This window comes from Melospiza georgiana, chromosome 6, assembly GCF_028018845.1.
Source record: "Melospiza georgiana isolate bMelGeo1 chromosome 6, bMelGeo1.pri, whole genome shotgun sequence".
Classification (NCBI taxonomy): Eukaryota; Metazoa; Chordata; class Aves; order Passeriformes; family Passerellidae; genus Melospiza; species Melospiza georgiana.
Window position 1 is genome coordinate 30483736 of NC_080435.1, and position 22965 is coordinate 30506700.

Below are 22965 nucleotides of genomic sequence, written 5' to 3' on the forward strand. Positions count from 1 at the left end.
CCCCACTTAAAATTTTCCAATATGATAAGTTTAGGCATCTTTTAGGACTGTTAATGATGGCATTGAGATGTCTCCTCCCTCACAGCACTCATTTTTGGTGGTGGTAATGGGTGTATAGATTTGACAAGCTTTTTGTATCATTCAGCTCCTGAAATTCAATTGTTATAGCAAGTTAATTGCCTCAGATATCACAATTGATTTTCCTGATTAAGACAAAGCATTTCCAATACTATTTCCTATTTTTCAACTTGCCTATCCAATTAAAAATACATTTCTTGTTAAATTCACCTGAAGAATCCCCACAAGAACAATTAATACAGCAGCCAAATTAACACTAATTTTCAAGCTTCTGTATCTCATGTGAATATCAGTAATGCTTCTGCTTAGTCAGCCACAGCAAATTTACTCAAAGTTTTATAAAATTTTACCAACTGCAGGAAATTTTACTAACTGCTAAGATAACCAAGTTATCTCCGTGGTTGATGAAATTTGAAGGTAATGGAAAGCTTTGGTTGTGCAAATGTTTGTTGCTGATTCTACTTAAGATTTGGCTGAAAGGCGGGGGGAGGATAAGGGTGGCCCAACATAAGCAATGAAGGGGAACAGTGTTCCTGGGGTTTGGAACCCAAATAGAAGGCTGACAAAGAATGTAGTGGAAAACAAGGATAGGAATATCTATATAGATATATAATCTGACCTATCTATTACATATAGTTGTAGACTCAGTGGAAAATTAACTGATGAGAAGGCAAAGGACACCATTTTCCTAGCAGAGGTGTATGAAAACCAAGCTTTAGAACTTCGAATCAGAAACAAGATAGTAACTGTGAGGATTGAAATGGGATCTTGCAATTGAATGCCAGTATAATTACAGAGTGTTTGAATGTTAAGATGTCTCCTCCTTGTGATCTGTCAGGATTGCCACCTGCAGATGAGGTTACCGGTCCCTGTTTATTGCACCGGTCCGTGCGCAGAAACGTTGAGGAATAAAGAGCTGCGAGGAGTTGCTATGGATCAGCACAGGCGTGTCAGTGCTCGCCCTGGCGGGCAGCTCCGGCACACCCCAGCGCTGCGGGGCGTCGGCTCGCTTCCCACCAGCGGGGCAGCGGCCGCCGTTCTCGGCCGCTGGCTCTCCCCAGGCCGTGCCTCAGGGCCGCACACGGCGGGGCCGTGAGGGAGCGGCCATAGCAGACCCGCGGGGATCGTCGGGAGCGCGGCCGGAGCCCGCCCTGCCGGCGTCGGTAACCGCCCTTGTCGGTAACCGGTGCGCGCTCCCGTCGGTGCCCGCCGTGGCCCCCGCCATGAGCGGCGGGGCCATCGGCCCGAGCCCTTCGCCCGCTGAGGGCCGGCTCTCCCCCAGCCCCTCGGAGGGCTCGCCGCTCTCGCTCCCGTCCCGCTGCAGCTCCCCGGAGCGGGCGGAGCCTCCCGGAGCCTCCCGGAGCCCGCCGGGCCATAGGTAACCCCCGCGGCAGGGACCGGGCTCTGCCCTTGTACTCGCTTCCCTGCGCCGGAGACAGGAGATTATTTTACATAAATATAGCCTTGTTTGGAGATGAGCGCTTTAAGAGCTTTGTTCCTTTTTATTGTCTTGGAAAGTCTTCTCAGTGGACACATGAGTATTTTTATAGGCTGCAGTCTTTCCTGCCTTAATTTAAAAGTGCTTGCAGACTGTAAGGTTGTTTTGCATAGTGTTTGTAGCTGGGTCCGCAGTCAGTTTTGTATTGTAAGCGTTGCACAGCTCCTGCTCCGGCGGGCGGCTTAATCTTACTCCATTTTAATGATATGCAAACATAAAATGCATTCTTTTTACTTGGGATCTCGCTGGCTTGACAGGAGAATAATTCCTCTTCCCTCTAAAATAGAAGGGGGAAGAGCAGGGAGAGCCGATCCTAATCTGGAAAACAGCTTCATGATAGAAACTTCACAGATTTGTGCATTAACTGGGGGTGAATGCAGCTAGCGAGGCTGAGCTGAGCTAAAAGTGCCGGTGAAGTAAAGGAAGGGCAGCAGAGCTTCACGGGGTGCAGATTTCCAGCAGGGTTCTCAAATTTCCATGGAGAGCAGTGAAGGAATATGGACCACACTGCACTTTACTTACAAGCATTTCTTGAAAAAGGTGCTAAAAGTCCAGGGAAAGAGTGTTCAAGTGCAGTGTGAAGAAACCAGCCGGTTTATGGTCCCTTCTTCCAGTTTTTCTGTTAGCTCTCTCTATACTATTCCCAATGAGCAATTTTATTCGTGCCCTTTGGAGTTTGTTCAAGCTGCAGCACGTCTTTGCAGCTTCAGGGGCTGTTGGGAACAGCTCCCAACTCGGGCCTGTCGCTGCAGTGTTGTCTGGCAGCACTGAGGTGCAGCTGAACACGGCCACTTGTAGGGCCTGAGCTGGCAGTCTGACTGTGAACAACGCCAATCACTTGTTTTTTAAAATTTTAAAAGTTTAGTAGTAATAAAATGGTTATAAAATAGTAATATAATTAGAGTAATAAAAATTTGAACAATTGAGATTGGGACAATACAAGACAATAAGGACAAAGAGTTACGGACAGCCTGGGTACCTTTTTCTGGGCAAAATAAGCCCGAAAAAGGACCCACATTAACAGAGGATTAACCCTTAAAAACAATAGCCTGTTGCATATTCATACCTCTCACACATGATTCTGTCTGGTCAGTGTTAACTCTTTCTTAATCCTGACAGCTCTTCAGGGCTGAGCAAGGCAGGAAGAAGTTCATTTCTTCTGATAATGGAGCAATAAATTCTTTTTCTCTAGAAGATTTGGGTGTCCTGTGGCTGCTAGCTCGGTGAGAGTCCTTTCTTTAAGAAAAGTATCTTACATAGCATAGTTTCTATTTTGCCATTATGTTATAACCTAAAACTGTATTTACACACTAATTAAGAAAATTAGTACAGCATAACTTTCTAACATAACACATATAATATTCATTTTAATATTTGCAAAAAGCCAATCATAAAATAGTCATTTTTCACATGACTAAACAGTGGGCTAAATATACCCTGTGCTGCTGGGTAGCACTGCTGCTGTGCTGCACCAAGTGCCTACCTTGTGTTCATATGGCAGCTTATGTCTGTAGCCACCAAGGTACCAGAATTATAATAATGAAAAACTATTTCTTATTCAGCTCCCCATGTATTCATGCACTCTGAATGTTGTTGCTGTTTCCTCTTAAAACAACACAAAAATTAGCTGGAAGCAGCTACTCAGTGTGGGAAATGCAATATTTGCAGAAAAGAAAGGGTAAAAGCAAGATCTTGTTAATGCTGTTAGGCATTTTCATGCTTTCATTTGTGGGTCCAGTGTTATGTTTGATGTGTCACCTTAGTGAATATATAGCAACCGATAATCGCTGTTCACTGTTAATCAGACTTAGGTCTAATGCCAAATGTGTCTGGTGTGATTTAAGATACTTACTTACAGCTAAATGTAAGTAAGCACTTGAGCATGGGTTATTTTAAGAAGTTTATTACTTTGATTATTTTGAAGAAGTTCATAACTGCTAGAATTTCAGAAAATGGTCCTGTGAAATTCAAGGTGTGTGAGGTTTAAAATGCATAGTTGATGTGCCAGGAGAGTGTGACTGGTGACTGCAATGCACACCAAGGAAGGTGTTCTGGGTTCTGGTGCAATTGGAGAGCTTTAGACACAGTATTGGAGAAGTGTTTCTCCTAACAGGTCTTAATACTGAGCTTGTGTTTTCCTCTGTTTAAGTTTCATTTTGTGTTATTTCTTACTTGTCTGCAGTAAGTTTTTAATCTATTACTGTGAATAACTTTTTTTGAGAAGTTGACAGCCTGAATTTCATGAGTACTGATACAAGAAAAGACATAATAAATCTTATTTTTCTTAATTTATTTGTTCTCCTATTTGTACCTTTGCTACAGTTGGTTTAATTTGTCAGTCATGTTCCACTAGGTGCCATAATGCAAATCACACAAAGCAAAAGAATGTATTGAGGAAATGTCCCTGCCCAAAATGTCAAGTCTGTACAAAGTTATGGGGTTTTTTCCTGTATGTGAATGTATAATACTTTTGTTCTTTAATGAACTTTCAGAGATTTATTTTCTTACAGAATGTGTTATTAGGCATTCTTAAATGGCATCTCTTATTATATGTATGTGTTTAAGAGCTGCCTCTGTTAAATTTTTGGTCTTTATTAATGATGCAGCATAAAAGCCCTGGAGTGCAGCAGAATGACAGGGTTGTCCCTGTCAGTTCTGTTATTTTGCATTTCACACCGTAAAAGTGGGTTTGTCTGGGGAAATAAACCTGCTCCAGGTAGTTTCAGTCTGAATCAGTCACCCTGAGCTGACCAGCAAAATCCTGTTAGTGCAAATATACATGGGTAAAACAACAGGGAAGAGTAGGACACACTCTGTAACACTGACTTTGTCCCCAAATGCTTTCTAGCACAGAAATGTACTCTGAAGATGAGTGGGACAGAAAATGTTGTGCAGTTGAGTGTTGGAGTACTGCTGTGTCATTAATATATTGTACTTTAGATTGATAAAATACAGATGCCTTACATTTACAAATTTTATTTCTGCAGCATTAGCCTAATATGCTTGTTGGATGCTTCTTGTGTAGCTTAGGTTCAGCAAACAGAATTCCTCACTGTAGTGGAATATGTATGTAGGTAGGTATTTCCAGAGCCTGTACATCCATAGGAAATAGTAAAGTCTAGTTTCATTGCTTTGTTCTCAAGAAAAAAATTCTGTGGTGTCGCAGTCGAGGCAGTCACAACACAAAGCAGAGACCACAAGCATCTCAGTTGGCAATATTTTATTAGTGAAAATGGCTGATCTTTTATACACTTTCCAGTTGTTTACCCTTCTTCTACCTTAACTATTGGCCACAAGAAGTCAATAACATATTATTGGTGAAAAGTTATAATGACTCCAGCTAACTTGCTAAAAATGCTTCATCCAGCTGCAGAATGCTCTTATCTTTCTTCTCTCGATCTCCTTGGTTACGGCCTTGGCGAAAGCTCCTTATCAGCTTCTTCTTCTTCTTCCTCTTCTCGCTCCTTTAGCTAACAGGCCTGCTGCTAGCCCCTTCCACACTGTGGCAGATAGAAGCAATCTGTTAAAGAAATTTCTTTACCTGTTTTCAAATTTTGCTGACTTGGACCCTAATATACTGTGTTACTTATGAAATAGTACATGTATAGAATCTTATAAAAGATACTTGTGACCTGGGGCTAGGAATGCTGCGTTATTCATGAGTGACTTACATAAGGTGTCCTATTAAAAGTCTAATCGAACCTTGTATAATACCACCAAGTGTTGTATGCTGGCTGTATTTCTTAAGCACATTTCCTATGAAAGTGTTTTAATGTGGAAGACTTCCTGGATTGAACGGATGGATTCATAATGAATGGACTCTTAATGCTGAGGTTGCTTGATACCATGAATCCACTGGTGTAAGAGTTGAACAAAGAAAATAACATTCTCTGCTTTTGCTTTGCTTGTGCTAAAGACCACTGGATACATGGAGCATCTTGTGACCACAGACAGGATGTTAAATCTCTGTTTTTCCTCGGCTTCCATCTGTGAGAAGCAAAGTGACACTTTGATGTTACGGGTATTCTTTTAGTTTAGTTCCTAAAAGGTAATGTTTGAATCTGTTCCACAGTTTAGAGTTTAGCAAGAGAAATGTAGACTGTAAGGAGGGTGGTCAGAGGTGCATTATAAATGCCATTTATCCATTAAGGAGATTACTAAACAAGTAGAAAAATTATGTCATTGTTGTCACATTATGCCATGAAAGAAACGTACTTTTTCAAGACAGTAGCACTTTAACTTTTCAATCAAATACATTATAGATAATGCTCTCTTCTGTTTCTTGTTTTTAATTCAGGAGGGCTGAACGCTCTGAAACAGCAGAGGAGAGAAAAGTGTCACCTTGGAAAGATAACCTGTCACCATGGGAAGAGTGGTTCATTGGCAAAGAGAAGGAGCTGCGAGCCCGCCTGCAGGCTCAGGCTGCAGAGGTGATGACATCCAACTCTTCTGAGTCTGAGTCCAGCAGAAGAGAGCAGACACAGGATTTTCTTTTCCTTGGTTGTAGAAACAGAAGTATTTTTTTTTCCCCTTTTGTTTTTTTGCAGTGTTTTAGGCCTCCATAGTGTTTGTGTTTGTCAGTGCTGGTGTGAGTCATGTCATGTGCATTTTCTTTTGCTGCATGTTGTACTTCATTGAACTGGTGCTGTATAATATTTTGTTTATCCAGTTGTCAGGTAATGGTTCCATGTTAGAAGATGTAAACATTTATATAATTACTGCCTTAATTTTCATCATGGGTACATAGGCTTGCATGTAGTTTGTAGAAGAAAATGAGGTGTGTGCTGATTGTAAGAACGCCAAGCTACTCAGTTAGTTTTGAGGAACAATGTTGTTATCCACTCAGCACGTAACTTTACAACTCTTTGGTGTCCTTTCCCAGGAAAGGGATCCCTGTTGCTGCATTTTTTTCCCTCATTCTATCTTTTTCCCCCTTGCAGATGAACAGTTCTTGAGAACCAGGGCTGGGACACAACTAAGTGAGAGCACCCTGTCTTTTCCTGATTACTCTGTTTGTAGTTGCAGTTGATTAAATGATACCGTTGTAGAAAATCAAATGGGAAGTATTGGGTAGTGATTAGAACAATCACATCAAAATTAGATAATTTCTCACTTCAGTTACCGAGTACCTATTTGACCTTGAATTTTTTCCTAGCCTTTCTGGGATTGTCTGTAAAGTTTTATGTTGGCTACCTCATGTTGTTTATAGAACAACTACCACTGGAAGGTTCAGGAACAGAATTTTACAGGTCAGCAGTACTCCAAAGGAGTTTGTTAAGCTTGAGGAATATGCTTTGATCTGTTAATCCACATGCACGAAACGTTTCATGACTTCCCATTTATATCCTGGATTGGCAATGGAAATGTAAGCTAGCAGATGTCTCTCAACTCAGTATTAAGAGCAGCCGTAGAATAAGCATTACTTAAGGCCATGTAGAAAACAGCCATATCATTTGTAAGATTTTGAAAACATTAGATGTTAAACTGCAGCAAGACAGTGTGATATAATCAACATTTTTGTAAGATGCCAGAAGAGAATTAAATGTGTGATGTTTATACCAAAAAATATTGCTCTGTTTGCATTATAAAAGTATTCTAAACTGGTATCCTGAGAAACAACAGTGAGGTTTCAGATCTTTTGCTGACATTAGTACAAAGTCTGCCCTGCATGTCAAAAAGGTGGATAAACATTTGGAGTGCAATTAGGTTGAGTCTTGTAAGGTGCTCAGAGTGCCATCAGCTGGGGTATTTTCAGGGTCCCAAGGATGAGGGAAGAATTGAGAATGTGACTCCATGTTCTTAGAAGGCTAATTTATTATTTTATGGTATTATATATGAAAGAATGCTATACTGAAACTATACTAAAGAATACAGAGAGGATACTTACAGAAGGTTTAACAAGATACTAATGAAAAACCTGTGAACTCTTCCCAAGTCCCAACACTTGGTCATTAAGTAAAAACAATTCACATGTTGGATAAACAATCTCCAAACCACATTCCAAAGCAGCAAAACAGGAGAAGCAAATGAGATAATATTATTTTCATTTTTCTCTGAGGCTTCTCGGCTTCCCAGGAGAAGAACTCCTGGTGAAGGAATTTTTCAGAAAATATGACAGTGACAATCAGCTTTTACAGCAACCAGATCCCTGCAATACAGGTGTCTTGGAACTCAAAAGACATGTTGTTTGGGGTAACTTTGCCTCAATACAGCAACAACTGTATTTTGAAATTGTGTCTCTATTGTGGGTGTTTGAGCTTTCTGTAAGCTTCTGTTGATGTCTTACTAAACTGAAATTCTATGTCATAAGAAAGGGGGCTGTCTCTGAAACTGACTGCAATGTAGGCACCATAAAAATCAATTTCATGGAAATAATTCCATCTGTCTGTGTTTGAAGGTATGAATTTTCATTGAAAATTAATGCTTTGTGTTAATGTTACTGTTGGAGAAGGTGGACATCTCAGTTGTCTCCATAGTTATGTTTTGTCTTTATTAATTTCACTGGAGAGATACAAATGGTTGCATATATACTGTATGTCATATTAATATACTTGGAAAATTTCTTCTCTCAAATTAAAACTCCTGTTTGAAAATTTGCTAGAATCTACAATAATTTTGGCTTTAGTAAGCCTTAGGTTAAGCCCTAAAGTTCTAGAAGTTCTGGTACTAAAAATCACAGGTGAATAATATTTTGCTTTGCTTTTCATACCATCCACAGTGCAGAGCAGTACACATGCTAAATTTTAAATATTGTAAGAAAGTACTGCTGCAAATTAAGAGTCTACTGACTAAAAAGGCATTTCAATAAACTGAGGAATGATTTGATGCATTTAATTGCTTCCAAAGCCTAATAAAAATATGTATTTCCAGTTAATGTCCTAAAAATTAGGGATTTTCATTAATTGTATTTCATAGTATTTCTGTGTTGACTGCCATTCCTCTTTTCCAGAATCTTAATGAAGAAAAATATACCAAAATCTAATGCTTACATTGTTTTCACTGCAGCACTACTGCCAGTGTTGCTGTAAGTTGTCACCACAGCTTTGAAATATATACTCTTTTTCTAATTAGGAAGTGAATAAACAGCTTGAGGAAATGAAGCAAAATCAAGAATGGGAAAGAAGAAAAAGGATAGCTGAAGAGAAACACAAGGAATGGGTCCTAAAAAAGAGAGAAGAGGTAAATATTGCTTTGGCTGGAAATATTCTAGTGCATGCTATGCTTGAGTAAGCCTGTGTAAAATTTACTCAGTCTGTTTGACCATCCGTGTTTTCAGTTTGCTAAGTAAATGGCTGCTTTAATTGAAAATTATAAAAACATGCCAAAGCAGCTGAACATTTTTTCAAGAGTGATTTTTATTTTCTATAGGGTACAAAGGGATTTGTTTTCTGAGTAGTCACAAAGCTGACAGTGGGTGTGCATCTTGTGCAGTAGCCTTCTGCTGATGGTAGCTGGGGTTTTGGTCTTCAGTGCACTGAGACTTCCCAGGTTCAGTGCCCAAACATTTTTGGGTAAGTGTACATCTTGACTGTGTGCAATGTTTTGTACACCAGGTAGAGCCAGAAGGAGGATTTAGTTAAATATCACCAGGGGCAGGCAAGGAGTATTTACCAGAGGATATGGTTTAGGAGGGGAAATTGAGGTATGGGGCCAGATGGAGGGAATTCTCAGTGGAGCACAGTTAGCAACTGGGAATTCCTTCAGTTGGTAATTAATTTCTGGGTGGGATCAAAAGGCTTTTAAGTTCTCTTGAAGGAGTGCCTGGGTCCAGGGTCAGAAACAGTTTGGTGATCTCAGTGGGGCTGTGTGACAGCTGTGTCAAAGCAGGTGAGCACGTGCCCTGGGTGGCAGCAAAGGGAGTGTGGTATTTTTGGGGGTTCCCTGTGGCAGGAGGGAAATGATGAATCTGACTCTATGTTTCTAGAAGGCAAAATTATCATTTCATGATCTATATTATATTAAAGAATGCTATACTAAAACTATACTGAGGAATAGAGAAAGGATACAGACAGAAGGCTACAAAGAATGATAATGAAAAACTTGTGACTCCTTCTAGAGTCCTGACCCAGCTGGAGTGTGATTGGTCATTAAGTCAAAACAATCCACATGTTGGATAAACAATCTCCAACCACATTCCAAAGTAGCAAAACACAGCAGAAGCAAATAAGATAATTATTGTTTGCCTTTTTCTCTGAGGCTTCTCAGATTCCCAGGAGAAGAATTTTGGGCAAGGGGATTTTTCAGACAATATGCCAGTGACAGTGGGAGCCCTTGGGAGCCCAGGGTGTGTCCAGCCCTGGCAGTTCCTGTGTTCATAGTCCCATGGTCTGTAGCAATTCCAGCTGCTCACTGCATTGACTTCTGCTTCTGAGCAAAAGCAGGTGAACATTCACCCAAAATATCACTACAGCACTAGCTGGGTTGGGTGGGCAGACCTCCTACATTTGTTTCCATGATTTTAGAACTCCTTCAGGTTCAGCCTAGAACCACTAGAATAACATATATTTGAATCTAACTTAATTAATCTTAGTCTTAATGCTGGTTGGGTAATTGGCAGAAACCCACTGTAGTACCTATCCTGCTCTATTAATTTCTTATGGTTTATATTACTAATTAAAGTACACAGGAAAAAGTAGATTTATTATTCAGCACACGCAATTCCATTTTCCTCTTCCAAAATGAAATTTAAATGAAAATTAAATTCTGTGTGTCTGTGACTATTCATTGGCTTGAAAGAGTTGGTCTGCCTCTTAAAATAGTTCAAGTTCAGAACCACAAGTTTTCCTTCTCTCTCCTCCTCACTACCCCTACCACCTCCTTCAGTTTCCATACATTTCTACTGATTTGGGTTTTCCTTGGAACTTTGTGGTTTTACTGGTTAACAACTTGTCTTCTCTTCTCAATGGGATTAGGAGGTCTTTTTTATGGTAATCGCAGCAGCCCAGAGGACAGGAGAAAAAACATGCTTGTGTCTGGACTTCATCAAATTATGTTTTGGAAGCATAGGGTCATCTTTAGAGCAAGTGTTTAGAAAACAGTAAGCTGATTTTCATTTAAATCAGATGATTCATTGGTTAGTCTTTCCTATACACCACACTCAAATCAAGGATCAACTGAATTTAAAAGCTTAGCTGTCCATAGGATACGAACATTTGTGCTGTGTAGACTTCCCAATTCAAGTTTCTGCAAGATTATTTGTGGATTTGGATACAGACTGAAGAACAAATAGGTCAATTCAGTGACTAAGATTTTAAAGGTGCATCAAGATTTCAGCTGTAGTTGAGGTGTGAGTCAGGAGCACTGACAGTTGATATAATTCTCCTGGGGAGTGTGTACATATTTCCTATTTGGGAAACACTTCATTTCCTCATAGAAGTATCCAAAGATGCTTCCTGGGGCAAATCTTGCAGTACTTTTCACTGAAATTTGCATTAAGCACTGACCTTTTTCAAGCTGAGTTACTGATTCTGAGCCCTGTGTGCAGAGAGCAGAAAATGCTTTATTTGGAAGAGGCAGTGCTTTAGGGACCTGAGCTCTAATCCCCTCAAGTCTGTGTCCTTTCCCATTGCTCAGTACAGCAGTGATAAAGAAAGGAAAGCACAGTGAGCACACATCAAGCTTCTTCCTTGATCTTGAGCATCCAGCACCAGGAGACACTGCTGGAACAGTCATTGTGCTGGAAATGTGAGGGATGTTTGTATATGCATAAAATAATTCTGGTTTTCTGTATGTCAACCCAGTATCTCTGCATGGCAATTTTAGTTGTGATGTTAAATATAGTCCTTTAGGGTGAGCTTAGGAAGCAAAGCTTGAACACTATTTTTGTCCACTATTGGTGTTTTAATTATTTAATATAGATTAAAAATCATATGCTGTCACGGTTTTCTTATGCTTCTAATAATTTTACAGAAGCTATTTTTGAAAGTAAAGGAATCCTAGCTATTTAGTATTCTTCTGTGTAAATAGCTTTTGTGGTTCTTAAAGGTGGTAAATGAACTAGAAGTAATATTTTGAAATATGAGTCATCAAAGAACATTCTAAGCCATGAAATATGTTTATACAAATATTTGTTCATGGCAAATTTTTTCAGCTCACTAGGAATTAAAAGCTTTATAAAACAAATTTTTAGGCACTATCTTGGACCTAATAATGCCTTTACAATTTTCAGCAAGATACTGGATCCCTCCTGGACAAAAATAGTCTTACTTTGTCTCCCTCTTAAAGTTGAGCCGTTTGTGGGCAGACAGTAAATTGTCTGTTGACTTTTTAACAAGTGTCAATTGAAATCTTTTAACTGTAAAATAATGCTTAGCATGCTTTTGATTCCCGAAGGAAAATGAACATAACATGATTTTTTATGTAACTAAAATGTTTATCTCTGAGTTACTGTTAGATTTATTGATAAAAATGAAGTGAATGTTGTTATAAATGCTGAGCAAGTAAGTTTGGTGTTCATTTCCTGTTTTATGTGAACTTCTGATGTGAAATCTGTTTCATTTCTCTCTTCAGCTGTGGGACTGAACACTTTAGTAAGGCACCTGTAATTGTGAAATTGCTGATTTAAAATCAAAGTATGAAAAGCTTTTGAGAAATGCATTGTGAATGCATAAAGTGTGGAGAGCCTGTAAACTGCCATGACAGTTTAATTCTTTATCATTGTCATCACAGTCAGAACCTCTTAGGAATTAATGCTGAATAAAATGTTAGGATTAAAGCTGAGGCCTGATGACAGCAGCTTTTTGATTGCATATTAAAAAAACAACGCTGGTGCAGTGCACTCTATCTTCTGCAATCTAATATAATATCTTTAAATCATATTTAATCCACCTTTACTGGCTCTGCAAAGCTGCTTCATTTTTACAATGTCAATAGAGCATGAAGTTAGAAAGATCGGGAGTATCCAATTCATATGTATACATGTGTACATATAAATATTTATATTATTGTTGTTGTGGGTTAGCCCCAGGAGGCAGCTGAGACCCCCCCTTGCTGCCCCAGCTTTTCTTGCTGAGCAGGATGGTCTGAGGTTTCCCTTGGCTAGGTGGGTGTCAGTTCTGGCTGTGCACCCCCAGACTGTGCCCTGGTGCCATGGGGGGAGAGGCAGAAAAGATCTTGAAGCTTTGTAAGCACTGCTTACTGATAACCTGTCATCACAAACACTATTTTGTTCACAAATGCAAACATAGCACAGCAGGAGCTGCTATGAAGAAAATTAACTCCATCCAAACCAAAACCCACTACATGTGTTGTGTATGTGTTTGCAGCAGTGATGGAAATCCCCAAAGAGGAATACTTGCATTCCAAAATAACTGAATAATTCTGACATTCCTTTTGGTAACATCCCTGTATTTAGTCTTTGCATGTAATTCTTTATCCTGTAATAATGTGATACCTAGCTGGATCTTAAAGGTACAAAACTTATTACTCAGCATAAACAGAACAAAACAATTAAGGATAAAAGCATCATATAGTCAACCTAGGACACTAGCAAAGTTGTAAGAGACAAGTAGTGAAGTTAGAATTTTCTATTGGAAAAATCAATTATTCAAATGCCAATCTAAAATTGACTGTAGCATTTCTAATACTTCATGCATGGTTGAATAGAGAGTAAGGCAACAATTTTTTATGGTTTTTTCCATAAAAGTAAATATTACCAAGCAGGTATTAAAAATGGAATTTGGATGTTCAACAGTTTTTATTATTCTTTTCTATAAGTCCTCTTTACTTACTGAAAAATACAATTTTTAATGGAAGTTAGGTACAGGATGGAAAAGTTCTGTTGGAATGTTTTTTCATTGAAGATTTGCATTAAGGAGTACATGAAAGCCTAGAACCAACCCAGTGTGCAGCAATGAATGACAGTGTTCTTGGAGCAGAATTCCCTTTTTGGTGTGCTGGTTCCTCCAGAAGAGACACCTAGATGCCAACTCTTACACCAAAGGCTTTTTGTTTAATGTGTGTTTTATCTCAGCATGGTTAATGCAGAGCACACATTGTTCCACAGCTTGAGCATGACTTTCAAGTTCAAAAGCTGGACTTGCTCATGCTCTCTCTCTTTCATGCAATGGGTTGTTAATGATTTTGTGAGGAATGGCAGCACTCCCACAGAAGGGGTGTAGAATCCTGTCATGCCAGCCTGCAGCTTGGGGACACGTTAATTGCAATCTCCTCTGGCAGAAATGTGATGAAATCCAGATCTTCCCTGTCTGGGTTCATGTTCTTACAGCTGAACTGTTGTTGAGTCAAAGCTCTGGTTGCTAATGGAGAGCCTGATGATGTGACATGGTTTTTGCTGATAGTTAGACTTGAAAGAGATGCTAAGATGTCCACTTGTTTAAGACTGGAACCTTTCAAGAAGTGTGTTTGTGAGGGAAGCTTCTAGTAGAAATGCTTTCCAGTCATGAGAACCAGCTGCATTTAAGAATGAAAAATTTTCTGTTTACATACCTAAATCTGTCTTTACGTATCTAATTTTTTTTCTGAGTCTGGGCCTAATTTCTTAAGGATTTTTTTTTCCCCCCACATTGTGGGTCTTTTGCTCTCTGGACCTGAAAAGTCTTTACACAGAATTTTTCTGTAGTATCATGCATGATCAATGCCATGGTTATAATTTTAGGTTTTACCCGAATCTTAATTACCTTTATATTTCTGTAAGGAGAATGAACTAATTTCTTATGGTGAGTGTTAGAATGAGTTTTAGACAGAGTTTTGGAAGAGGAATTCAGTGTGACAGGTGAATGAGTGCTCATGTATTTCAGCAGCAGTCATAGAATCCACATTCTTCTGAAGATCCCAAGAGTGTTCCAGGAATAAATACACTGAAACTTTGTGCTTGTCCCATACATGAGTCCCCACATGAACACATTTTGGGAGAAAGATGCAGTAATTCTCCAGTTCCCAGACTGCAGTGGGGTCTGCCCTGACTCTGGGAACTTGAGCAGTAAATTGGTATAAACCAGCTTGTCAAGAGCCATCTGCAGCTCAGACTGTTGCTGATCTGCTTTCTAGCCTCTTGTTTTCACATGGAAATTCTAGAGAGATTAAGAAGTATTGGTGTGGGTTAGGCGTGGTCACTGAGTGATGTTATGGGGAAAAGTTGAAAAGATAATTACAGTTGTTTGAAGGACCCAGATTTCCAAGACTGCCAGAAGTGGTTGATGTTCACAATTATTATGAAGATAAACAAGTAAATTAGGATGTGTGTTCTGATGTTGGCCATGTGGGCTTTTCCTGTATTTTGCCATCAGTCAGCATTAACTGATGCTAGAATATGTAGCTAAGATGTCAGCAAACAGCTGTGAAGTAGAACAGTTACCTGTGAAAAGAAGAATGTCACATTCTGCAGATCCTAAAATGGAAAGGATTGCCTTGAGAACTATGTTAAAAATATCAATCACATCATTAGTTTCTGGAAGTACTTCAACTCAGTGACAGTCTACATAGAAAATGCAGAACAGAAAGCACCTCTGCACTTTACACATTCCAGCCTCTCAATTACTCACTGATGTGAAAATATAGAAATACATATTCTAGTAGTTTTCTTCTAGTTGATATAGTGCCTCTGTTTCAAAAGCAATTAGGGTTTTTTTCCCTGCATGGAAAATTATTTACTGTTTCTACCTTCTGTCAGGAAGGAAGTGGGACACTTCTTCAGATTTTAAAATCCTTTGAGCATTCACCACATGCATGTAGGTGTGATTTTTCTGGAGAAGTTAGTAGTTAGCATTGACTCAGTAAGACACAAGCTGTGGACAGTCGCCGTGACAGCTTTGTGGGACAAGTGATTTGTGTGGGCTGGGGGATTTCCAAGCACTCACCTGAGCCAGGCTTCAGTGGGTTCTGAGAGCTGATGGAATCACAGCACAGAGCACTGAACCTTCAGGGTAGATTTGTATCCTTTCTCCTTGGTCATGTGCTTGGCCAGGGTGGAGGAGAACAAGCCTTTCTTGGATGTTTTACAATCAATACCTTAATTTAGGTCATACCCACAACCATATAGTAGTGTGTGTAAATTTACTGGGGGTTTAGTGAATAGGTTGTGACTGTTTTGAATACAAGATCAAAGAGAATTTTTAAAACCCAATCTGAACAACACCAAGCATACACAAGTAATTTCTTCCTTCTCATATACATGGAAAGAAAGGAAAAGGAGTGAAGAACATGGACATTAATATGCACAAGGACAGAATTTTTGATAGGCTTTTATAGTGAGGATGGGAAAAAAACTGGGGACAGTCAGGGTGACAAGCTTGACATGGAACAGGTTACTAAAGCTGGGAATGTGATCTACAGTAACTTTATGAAGGAAAATCTGTTCTGATTGTGAGAGAAAGAGGAAACATTTCTGATTTGTCTGTAGAAAAATTTCTAGGCAGTGTCAAGTCTACAATTCTGCAGGGAGTCCCCATCTTAGGGATGTCTCAGTGGAAGTAAAACTCAGCAACAGTTGTGGCTTCCACTGTGTCTCAGTGGAAGTAAAACTCAGCAACAGTGTGTATGGCATGTTATTGTTTACATAGGACCTAATTGAACTTTGAGTCAGCCTAGAGAGCAGCTAAACTCATCTAAATACTGTGATTTAAGACACATAAGTAAAGAACTTCCCTGTCTTTCTTTTATAGTATTTAGAAAGATTTTTGTCTTCTTTCTGCTTATAATGGTTTTCCATTATGGAACCGTTCCCCTAGGTGTGGAAGTAGCCCTTTTGTTATCAGTTTTCTCCTATGTTTATTTTCATGTCTTTTATATAATAGGACCCTTAGCTAAAGACTGTAGTTTTGGATGATTCTTAGTTTTGTGACTTTCATGTGTATCAGAGGTAAGTCAGCAAAAAACAAAATGTGCAAAATCTTTGTAAGCCACCTTCTCGCATAGTTTAACTCAGTGATTTCACAGATATCTCTCATCTACATTAATGCTTCTTATGTGTCCTGGACAGCCATTGTTCCTGCATTTAGGGAGTATTTAGTAATGAAGAGACAGAGAAGCAGCTCTGAATAAAAGGGATTGAGATGAATTGTAGTTGAAGAAGGAGGAAAAGCCTAGACAATTGGTTATTTGGTTTATTTTCAGGAAGGTGGTGTTTAAATAATTTGCCAAAAATCTGTTGTTTTTTCTTTTCAGCATTTTAAAATATGGAAACGTTTGTTTCATGTTAGGAAAGATCTTGTTTCCGTGCTTCATTAGCATAAAAACATGTCAGAATCTGAATTTCTTTTAGTTCCCACAATGAAATGTATTTTTTCATTAGTCTTGGTTGTAAATTGTTTTATCACATGTACAGGCCTCACTGTTGGGAAGTCGTTTTAATAGGACCAACTGATTTATAATTCTGTGTAGTTTTACATTCCAGAATATGCATTGTAATTGGAATGTATTAACATTTGACCATTTTCCCTACACCACCAAAGAGATTAAGCTGATAATTGCTAGAATGTATTAGAAGTGGAATGGAAAAAAACCCACCAAACAACAAAAAATCAAGGGGAAAATAGAGCTAGAACACAAATTGCAATTGTTCTGTGAAATTGTGTCCACAGAGAAGTCTTTGTTGTCACATAAGAGTATTTGACAAGAGTATGCCAGAGCAGTACTACTGAAAATATCCTAATGATTTTAGGTGAAACAGCATCCCCCTTGGAGATGATGGTAAATAGAGCTGCTAAAGTCTGGCTTGCAAGAGGAGGTGGGTGGGGGGAAATCCCACAGTGCCCAGGGCAGCTGCTGATGTTACAGCTGTAGTGTTGCTCCTGCTGCTGGCAAACAGAAAAGGACACACTAACTCCAGTGATTCTGTGAGCTGGCAGAAATCAGGTAAGTGTGCTGCAGAGCAACATGAGCTGAGGATTTTATTCTCTGTGTGGCTTTATCAGGTTCCTGGTGGTTTTGGTGTGGGGGCACAAGCACTGGGCCAGCAAGTTTAGACCATCCTGTTCAGGCCAGTCTGGGAGTTGTGCTGGTCCCCAGTGCAGTATTATGGCTTCTGCTTCATTATGCATAACTGGAGTTTCCATAACTGCAGGAAACCTGGGAAAAAGGTAGGGGAGGGACAGGGAGAGCTCGAGATTTCTGCCTTTTTGTTCTTTTAATGGGAAAATTGTAATATATAATGGTAAAATGGGAATTTCTGGTTTTCTTGTGAACGTCTTTTTCCCATATTGCATTTATTTATTATGGTTTGCAGCTGTAGTTCTAGGCATTTATATCCACACTGCCAACTGTAATAATTCTGAGTCAGGATGACTTTCTGCTAAGTTACCCATCTCCTTCGTTCAAGAGGAGTGTGCAGGGAAGTGTAAAAGTAGATTTCTTAAAAGAAAAACAACAGCTCTTTTCTATTAAGAGGAAACTGGTCTTTAGCCTTGTGCCTGTCTTTCAAGTCATGTGCACAGCTTATCTGGTAGATTTTTGTTTCTGCACGTGGATGCAGTTGCTTCAGAGCTGAGTTAAGCAGAAAGAAAATCAATCAGTAGATTCCAGACACTTCATAAAGGTTACAAGAAACAGAAATGAGAGCTATTGTCACTCTTTAAGTGAAAATACCTCCCTGTCCAGATCAGGCAAAGGCCAATGGGTGCGTGGTTGTTTGCTTAGAGAAAGCTCCTCAGAACACTGTTGTTGGATGCACACACACTGCAAAGATGCAGAAGTGAATGACACCACTGGTGTGTTCTGTCTTCCAAGTCATACAGGCAGCAATTTCACTTCACCCTCAAGTTACCATTTTGCTTACCCTAGAATGTGTTTTCTCATTTTCCATTTCATAATTGGAGCAGGAGGAATGTGTGGATTGATTTATTGAAGTAGTCTCTATGTGGATAAACTAAAGGGTATAAAATACTTAGAGAATACCACAAAACATGAACTGTATTTTTATGTGAACTTTTTTTACTGTTTAATTGATGCTGAAGTATGCTGAACAATCTGCATATCTCAATAGAAGGGGGAAGTTTACCTGACTTGCATTTGGAACTGTAGTTTGCTCTAGATTCACTGACAGGTAAAGCTAACACACCATTGTTGAGAATTGCAACATGTATTTCATTCCCAGAAATATTGAGATGCGTCTAAAGTGTCTAAAAAAATCTCAGAATAAATAAAACAGAGCAGTAAATCTGAGGAGATCAGAAAGTAAATTTTCATAGTATTTTTTTGACAAGTTTCTATGTCTATCATACCTGGAATATAGCAGTGGATTGGTTCTTACTTCAAAGATCTTACAGTATCACATATTTTTTAATGTTTATGATAATTTTCTTTGTAAATGTGTAATAAAATTTACTGTATTCCTCAAAAGAATCACTCATGGAAATATACTAAAAAAATGTCTGTTTCATTTCTTTGATATGTTTCTCATAGGAAAGAAGAGAAAGGAAACGAAAGCTGAGCAAAGAAATGGCAGAAAAGGCCACAAGGGAACTGGAAAAAATGCAGCTAAAAGAAAAGGCTGACATAAAGTATAAAGAATGGTTAGAGAAGAAGAGAGCTGAAGAGGCAGAAAAGAAGAAGAAAGAGAAGGTGTTAATGAACTCACAATTTATTTGGATGGAGTTACTTAATCTGCAATTTATTGCAGATTCAGATTTGATATATTCAAATCTTACATTGAATATATGGACATCAAATGGCAGTGTTGTACATGAAGAAAAATCTTTCAAGAGTTACCATGTTAGTGCATTAAAGGCACTGTGGTATGGTCAGCAAAGTAAGATGCATATTAATGCATTTTTGCTAATAGCCTTTGGTTTTTTTCATTGGGAAACACTAGATTAACATGGAAATTGGGGGTTGAGGTTTTTCTCAGTCTTAAACCAAAAAAAGTGCATCTTTTCCATTGTTAGGAGAAGGTGCTTGTATTTGAAGAAATACTTGAATTGTATTTCAGCAGTCTGGAAATCTGCAGAATACTATTTACTATTTTGTGTATGTTGTACAGGGCTTTGTCTAGTAGTACCTTTTCTTTTTTTATTTCTAGGAAAAAGAAAAAGAACGGATGGCTGAGCTACAGGAGAAGAGAACAAGATCAGAGAAAATCTTTAAGGAATGGCTGCAAAATGCTAGAAATAAACCACAGCCTGCTTTAAATGGTTTCCCAAATGGGAGGTCTACAGGTTTGTATGTACAGTACACAAATAGGAAGTGACTTGGGCTTGTGGTTCCTTCCTTCTTGTATTTTAGTGTAAAATGAAGGCTGTTTAAGACACTCATCTAATACTATCTAATTAAGACACTCATCTAATATTTGTCACATAGGAATGGTTACTTTAACTATAAATCAGGGAAACAGGTTGAGACCTTTTGTGTATTTTTCTTAGCCTTTATTTTTTATTATTTGGGAGGAAAATGACATTATTTGAGATAATTATGTGGTGTACCAAAGGATGATTTTACCTGATTTTTCTTACCAGGCATAGGAATCACTAGAGCAAAGTCTTGGGTCCTGTGAAGCAAATTAGTTGTGTTATTGTCAAGTTAGTTTTGTGTTACAGAAGGTGTGTGTCAGCACACCTGAATCCACCTTAGAAAAGAGGTGAGGTTTTGAGATCCAAGAACTATTAGAAGCTGACAGAAGTCCTGTCTGAAAAAGGAGACGGGCACCAACCTGTGTTCTGAGCTAAAATTTTGTTTTTCACCTGCATTGCACCTCCTTGGCTTCTGTAATCGTGTTCCATTTTTGTTTGAAAACATCTTATTTTTCTGTGCAACTGAAATAATTGCTTCTATTTGACTTTGCAACAGAAATAGTTTTGAGACCAAAATTCTGATTTTTGAATGTTCAAGAGACAGGTATAAAGCAGCTGAACAGCCTTTACTCTTCTGCTTACATTTATTTTTAAATAGTGATATACCTTGCCTTCCTGTTTTGGTTGGACCTGCATTACAGACTGACAGCTGCAATCATTTATTTCAGTCATTTTTGAAGAATATTTGTCTACTCACTCGCGTGATTCAGTGTAATGTGTTACAAACTTTGAAGTGTATCCTTTCATCACGTGGTTGGGTAAAACAAAGTAGCCAATTTGTAGACATTTACAGTTCTTAAGAACACAAAGGACTGAGCATTCAACCTGCTTATTATTTAAGTAGAAGTGAAGAATATACCAGTTACTGTTTAAAAAGCAAAAAGATGGACTGGTTATCATTTTGAGTCACTTTAATTGTGATGTGACTGTGCTTTCTCTGAAGATGTTGTTGTGTTGTATAATTATTGTAACTGCTTGTACTGGCAAGCTTGTGGTGTAAATATTCCTTCTAAATTATGTGTATTTTCTAAATATTCTAGGAAGTGCTGATAGAAATCTGTATCCAGCTCCAGCATATTGTAACCCCATTCCTTGGAAGCCAGTACATGTGTCTCCCCCAAAGGAAGACACAGTTCTCAGCAGGAAGAGGGGTCAGAGACCTGCATCTTGTCAGCCATGTGCAGCTTTACCAGTGGTGATTTCTAAGCCCAGGAGTAACCCTTGTAGTGGATCCCTGTGCAGAAAGAAGCTATAGATGGAAGAAAAAATGTTCTTACAACCTTGACCAAATGGGGCCATAAATGTGAAGTTCTGTGTAGTTATATGTCCAGTGCAGTTTGCTTTGTGCCTGCCTTCCCCCCCCCGCCTTTTTTTTTTTCCTCCCCTTTTTTTGGAGCAGGTTTTGTGTTTACTGCTAGTTGACCAATCAGGCTTTTAATGCTTTTTCTATATTGCATTTTAGTTTAAGAAAAAGGAAAAGATTAATTGTAATGGGACTGTGGGACTGTACCTCAATGCCAATAAAATGCACAGGGTTGTTTCTTCTTTTCCTCTCTTGTTGAAGGAGTTCTTTTGTAGATCTAATTATTCTTTTGGGCAACAGTATTGACTAGGTTATTTTAAAGATAAATTTAATTTGTAACAAATTGTTTTAATTGTAACAAATTTTAAAACAGTTCTTGGCTAAATGCGGAAGGAATTGGCCTGCCTCAGTTCCAGGGTTATCATGTCACTGGGATTACAGAGATCTAGTGGGATGGCTGGAGTGCTGCAAGGAATGGCTGCAGGCTCTTGAGGAAGCACGGGCTCTTTGCTGGCCCTGATATGCACAAACCAGGGAGAGCTGCTCAGGGGTGTGAAGTTTGGGGCTAGTGATGACATGCCTCAATCTGTGAGATTTGGTCAGGTGCACCTGAGAATGCTGAGGAAGTGGCACATGTCACTGTAAGGATGCTCTCAATTATCTTTGAGAGGTCTGATGATAAGGGGAGGTTGCTGAGAGCTAGAAGGAAGTGAATGTCAGGCCAGCCTTCAGGAGGGGTGTGGATGCAGAGCTGCAGGCCAGCACAGCCTCACATCAGTCACCTGGACAGCTGATGATGGATGTGGTGAGTGCAGCCAGCAGCCTCCTGGGCTGCAGAGGAAGAGCCTGTCCCTTGTGCCATAACTATGTGAGACCACACTGGAGTGCTGGGCCCATTCCTGGGCAGCAATGTGCCAGGAAAAGAGTGACACTGATGTTCTGGAGCAAGCTCAGTGAAGAGCCACAAAGATGATTAAAGGATTGCAGCATCTGACAAGAATGCATCTCTTTCAGAAGCTGAGAGAGCTGTGACAGTTCATCATGAAGGAGAGAAACTTCACTAATGTCTGTAAATACCTGGTGGCTGGAGAGAGAGAGCAGACCTTCCTCACTAGTGCCCAGGGAGTGGAAATCAAAGTACAGGAAATTCCATTTAAACAGAGGGCAAAAATGTTAAGAGGAAGAGTCATCTAATGCTGGAACAAATTGCCCAGGGATGTTGTGGAGTTTCCATTCTTGGATATACTCAAAACTTGACTGGACATAGCCCTGAGAAACCACCTCCAGTTGGCCCTCTTTTGAACAACACAGTTGGACTAGATAATTTCTAGAGGTCCATTCCAGTCTCAACAATTCTGTTATTAATGGTGAAAAAAGCAGAAATAAAGAAGACTTATTTTTCCTGTTGTAGTTGTATCACTGTGAGAAATACCTTGTTATCCTTAGAAAGTTAGAATATTAAAAAGTATATTGCACATTATAAAATTTATGTGGTAAGAAAACACACCAAGTCACATTCTGGAATTTCTATTGATTCTAGTTCTAGGCTTAATATAATATTTTAATTTCTTCAGAGCAAGTTGTAAAAAATATTAAACTATCTCATATCAAGTTTATACCTAATACATTACTTGTACCATGACTTTGAGTGAATCAGTTTATACAATATGCCTGTCTCTGTTCTTTCTAAATAGTGGCAAATGCTAACAAGACTGCAACACCTTACAGTTGGACTTAAGAGATTATTTGGTTTGTGTTTGCATTTAGACTTTCACAAAGTCTTAATTTTACTGTGTGCATTTAGGAGAAGTCTGGTGTCTGTACAACACATGGAACATCAAACT

At 39.0% G+C, this 22965-nt stretch overlaps 1 protein-coding gene across 2 annotated transcripts; it reads left to right on the forward strand.

Annotated features, from left to right (window-relative positions):
* Nucleotides 1–1281: 1281 nt before the first annotated feature.
* On the forward strand, nt 1282–22537 carry CCDC34 (coiled-coil domain containing 34). Of its 2 annotated transcripts, XM_058026463.1 has the most exons (6): nt 1282–1456; nt 5874–6006; nt 8648–8755; nt 18935–19093; nt 19551–19686; nt 20859–22537. In XM_058026463.1, the coding sequence occupies exons 1-6, from the start codon at nt 1302–1304 to the stop codon at nt 21071–21073; spliced, it is 906 nt and encodes a 301-aa protein (XP_057882446.1). In that variant the 5' UTR covers nt 1282–1301; the 3' UTR covers nt 21074–22537. The 2 variants fall into 2 exon arrangements, with proteins under 2 accessions (XP_057882446.1, XP_057882447.1); XM_058026464.1 differs by lacking the exon at nt 18935–19093.
* Nucleotides 22538–22965: the final 428 nt, after the last annotated feature.

Coding starts and splice junctions, on each gene's coding strand:
- CCDC34 (XM_058026463.1), top strand. CDS start 1,302: ATGAGCGGCGGGGCCATCGGCCCGAGCCCTTCGCCCGCTGAGGGCCGG. Junction 1,457..5,873: donor CGGAGCCCGCCGGGCCATAG/GTAACCCCCGCG, acceptor TTTTTAATTCAG/GAGGGCTGAACGCTCTGAAA. Junction 8,756..18,934: donor TCCTAAAAAAGAGAGAAGAG/GTAAATATTGCT, acceptor TGTTTCTCATAG/GAAAGAAGAGAAAGGAAACG.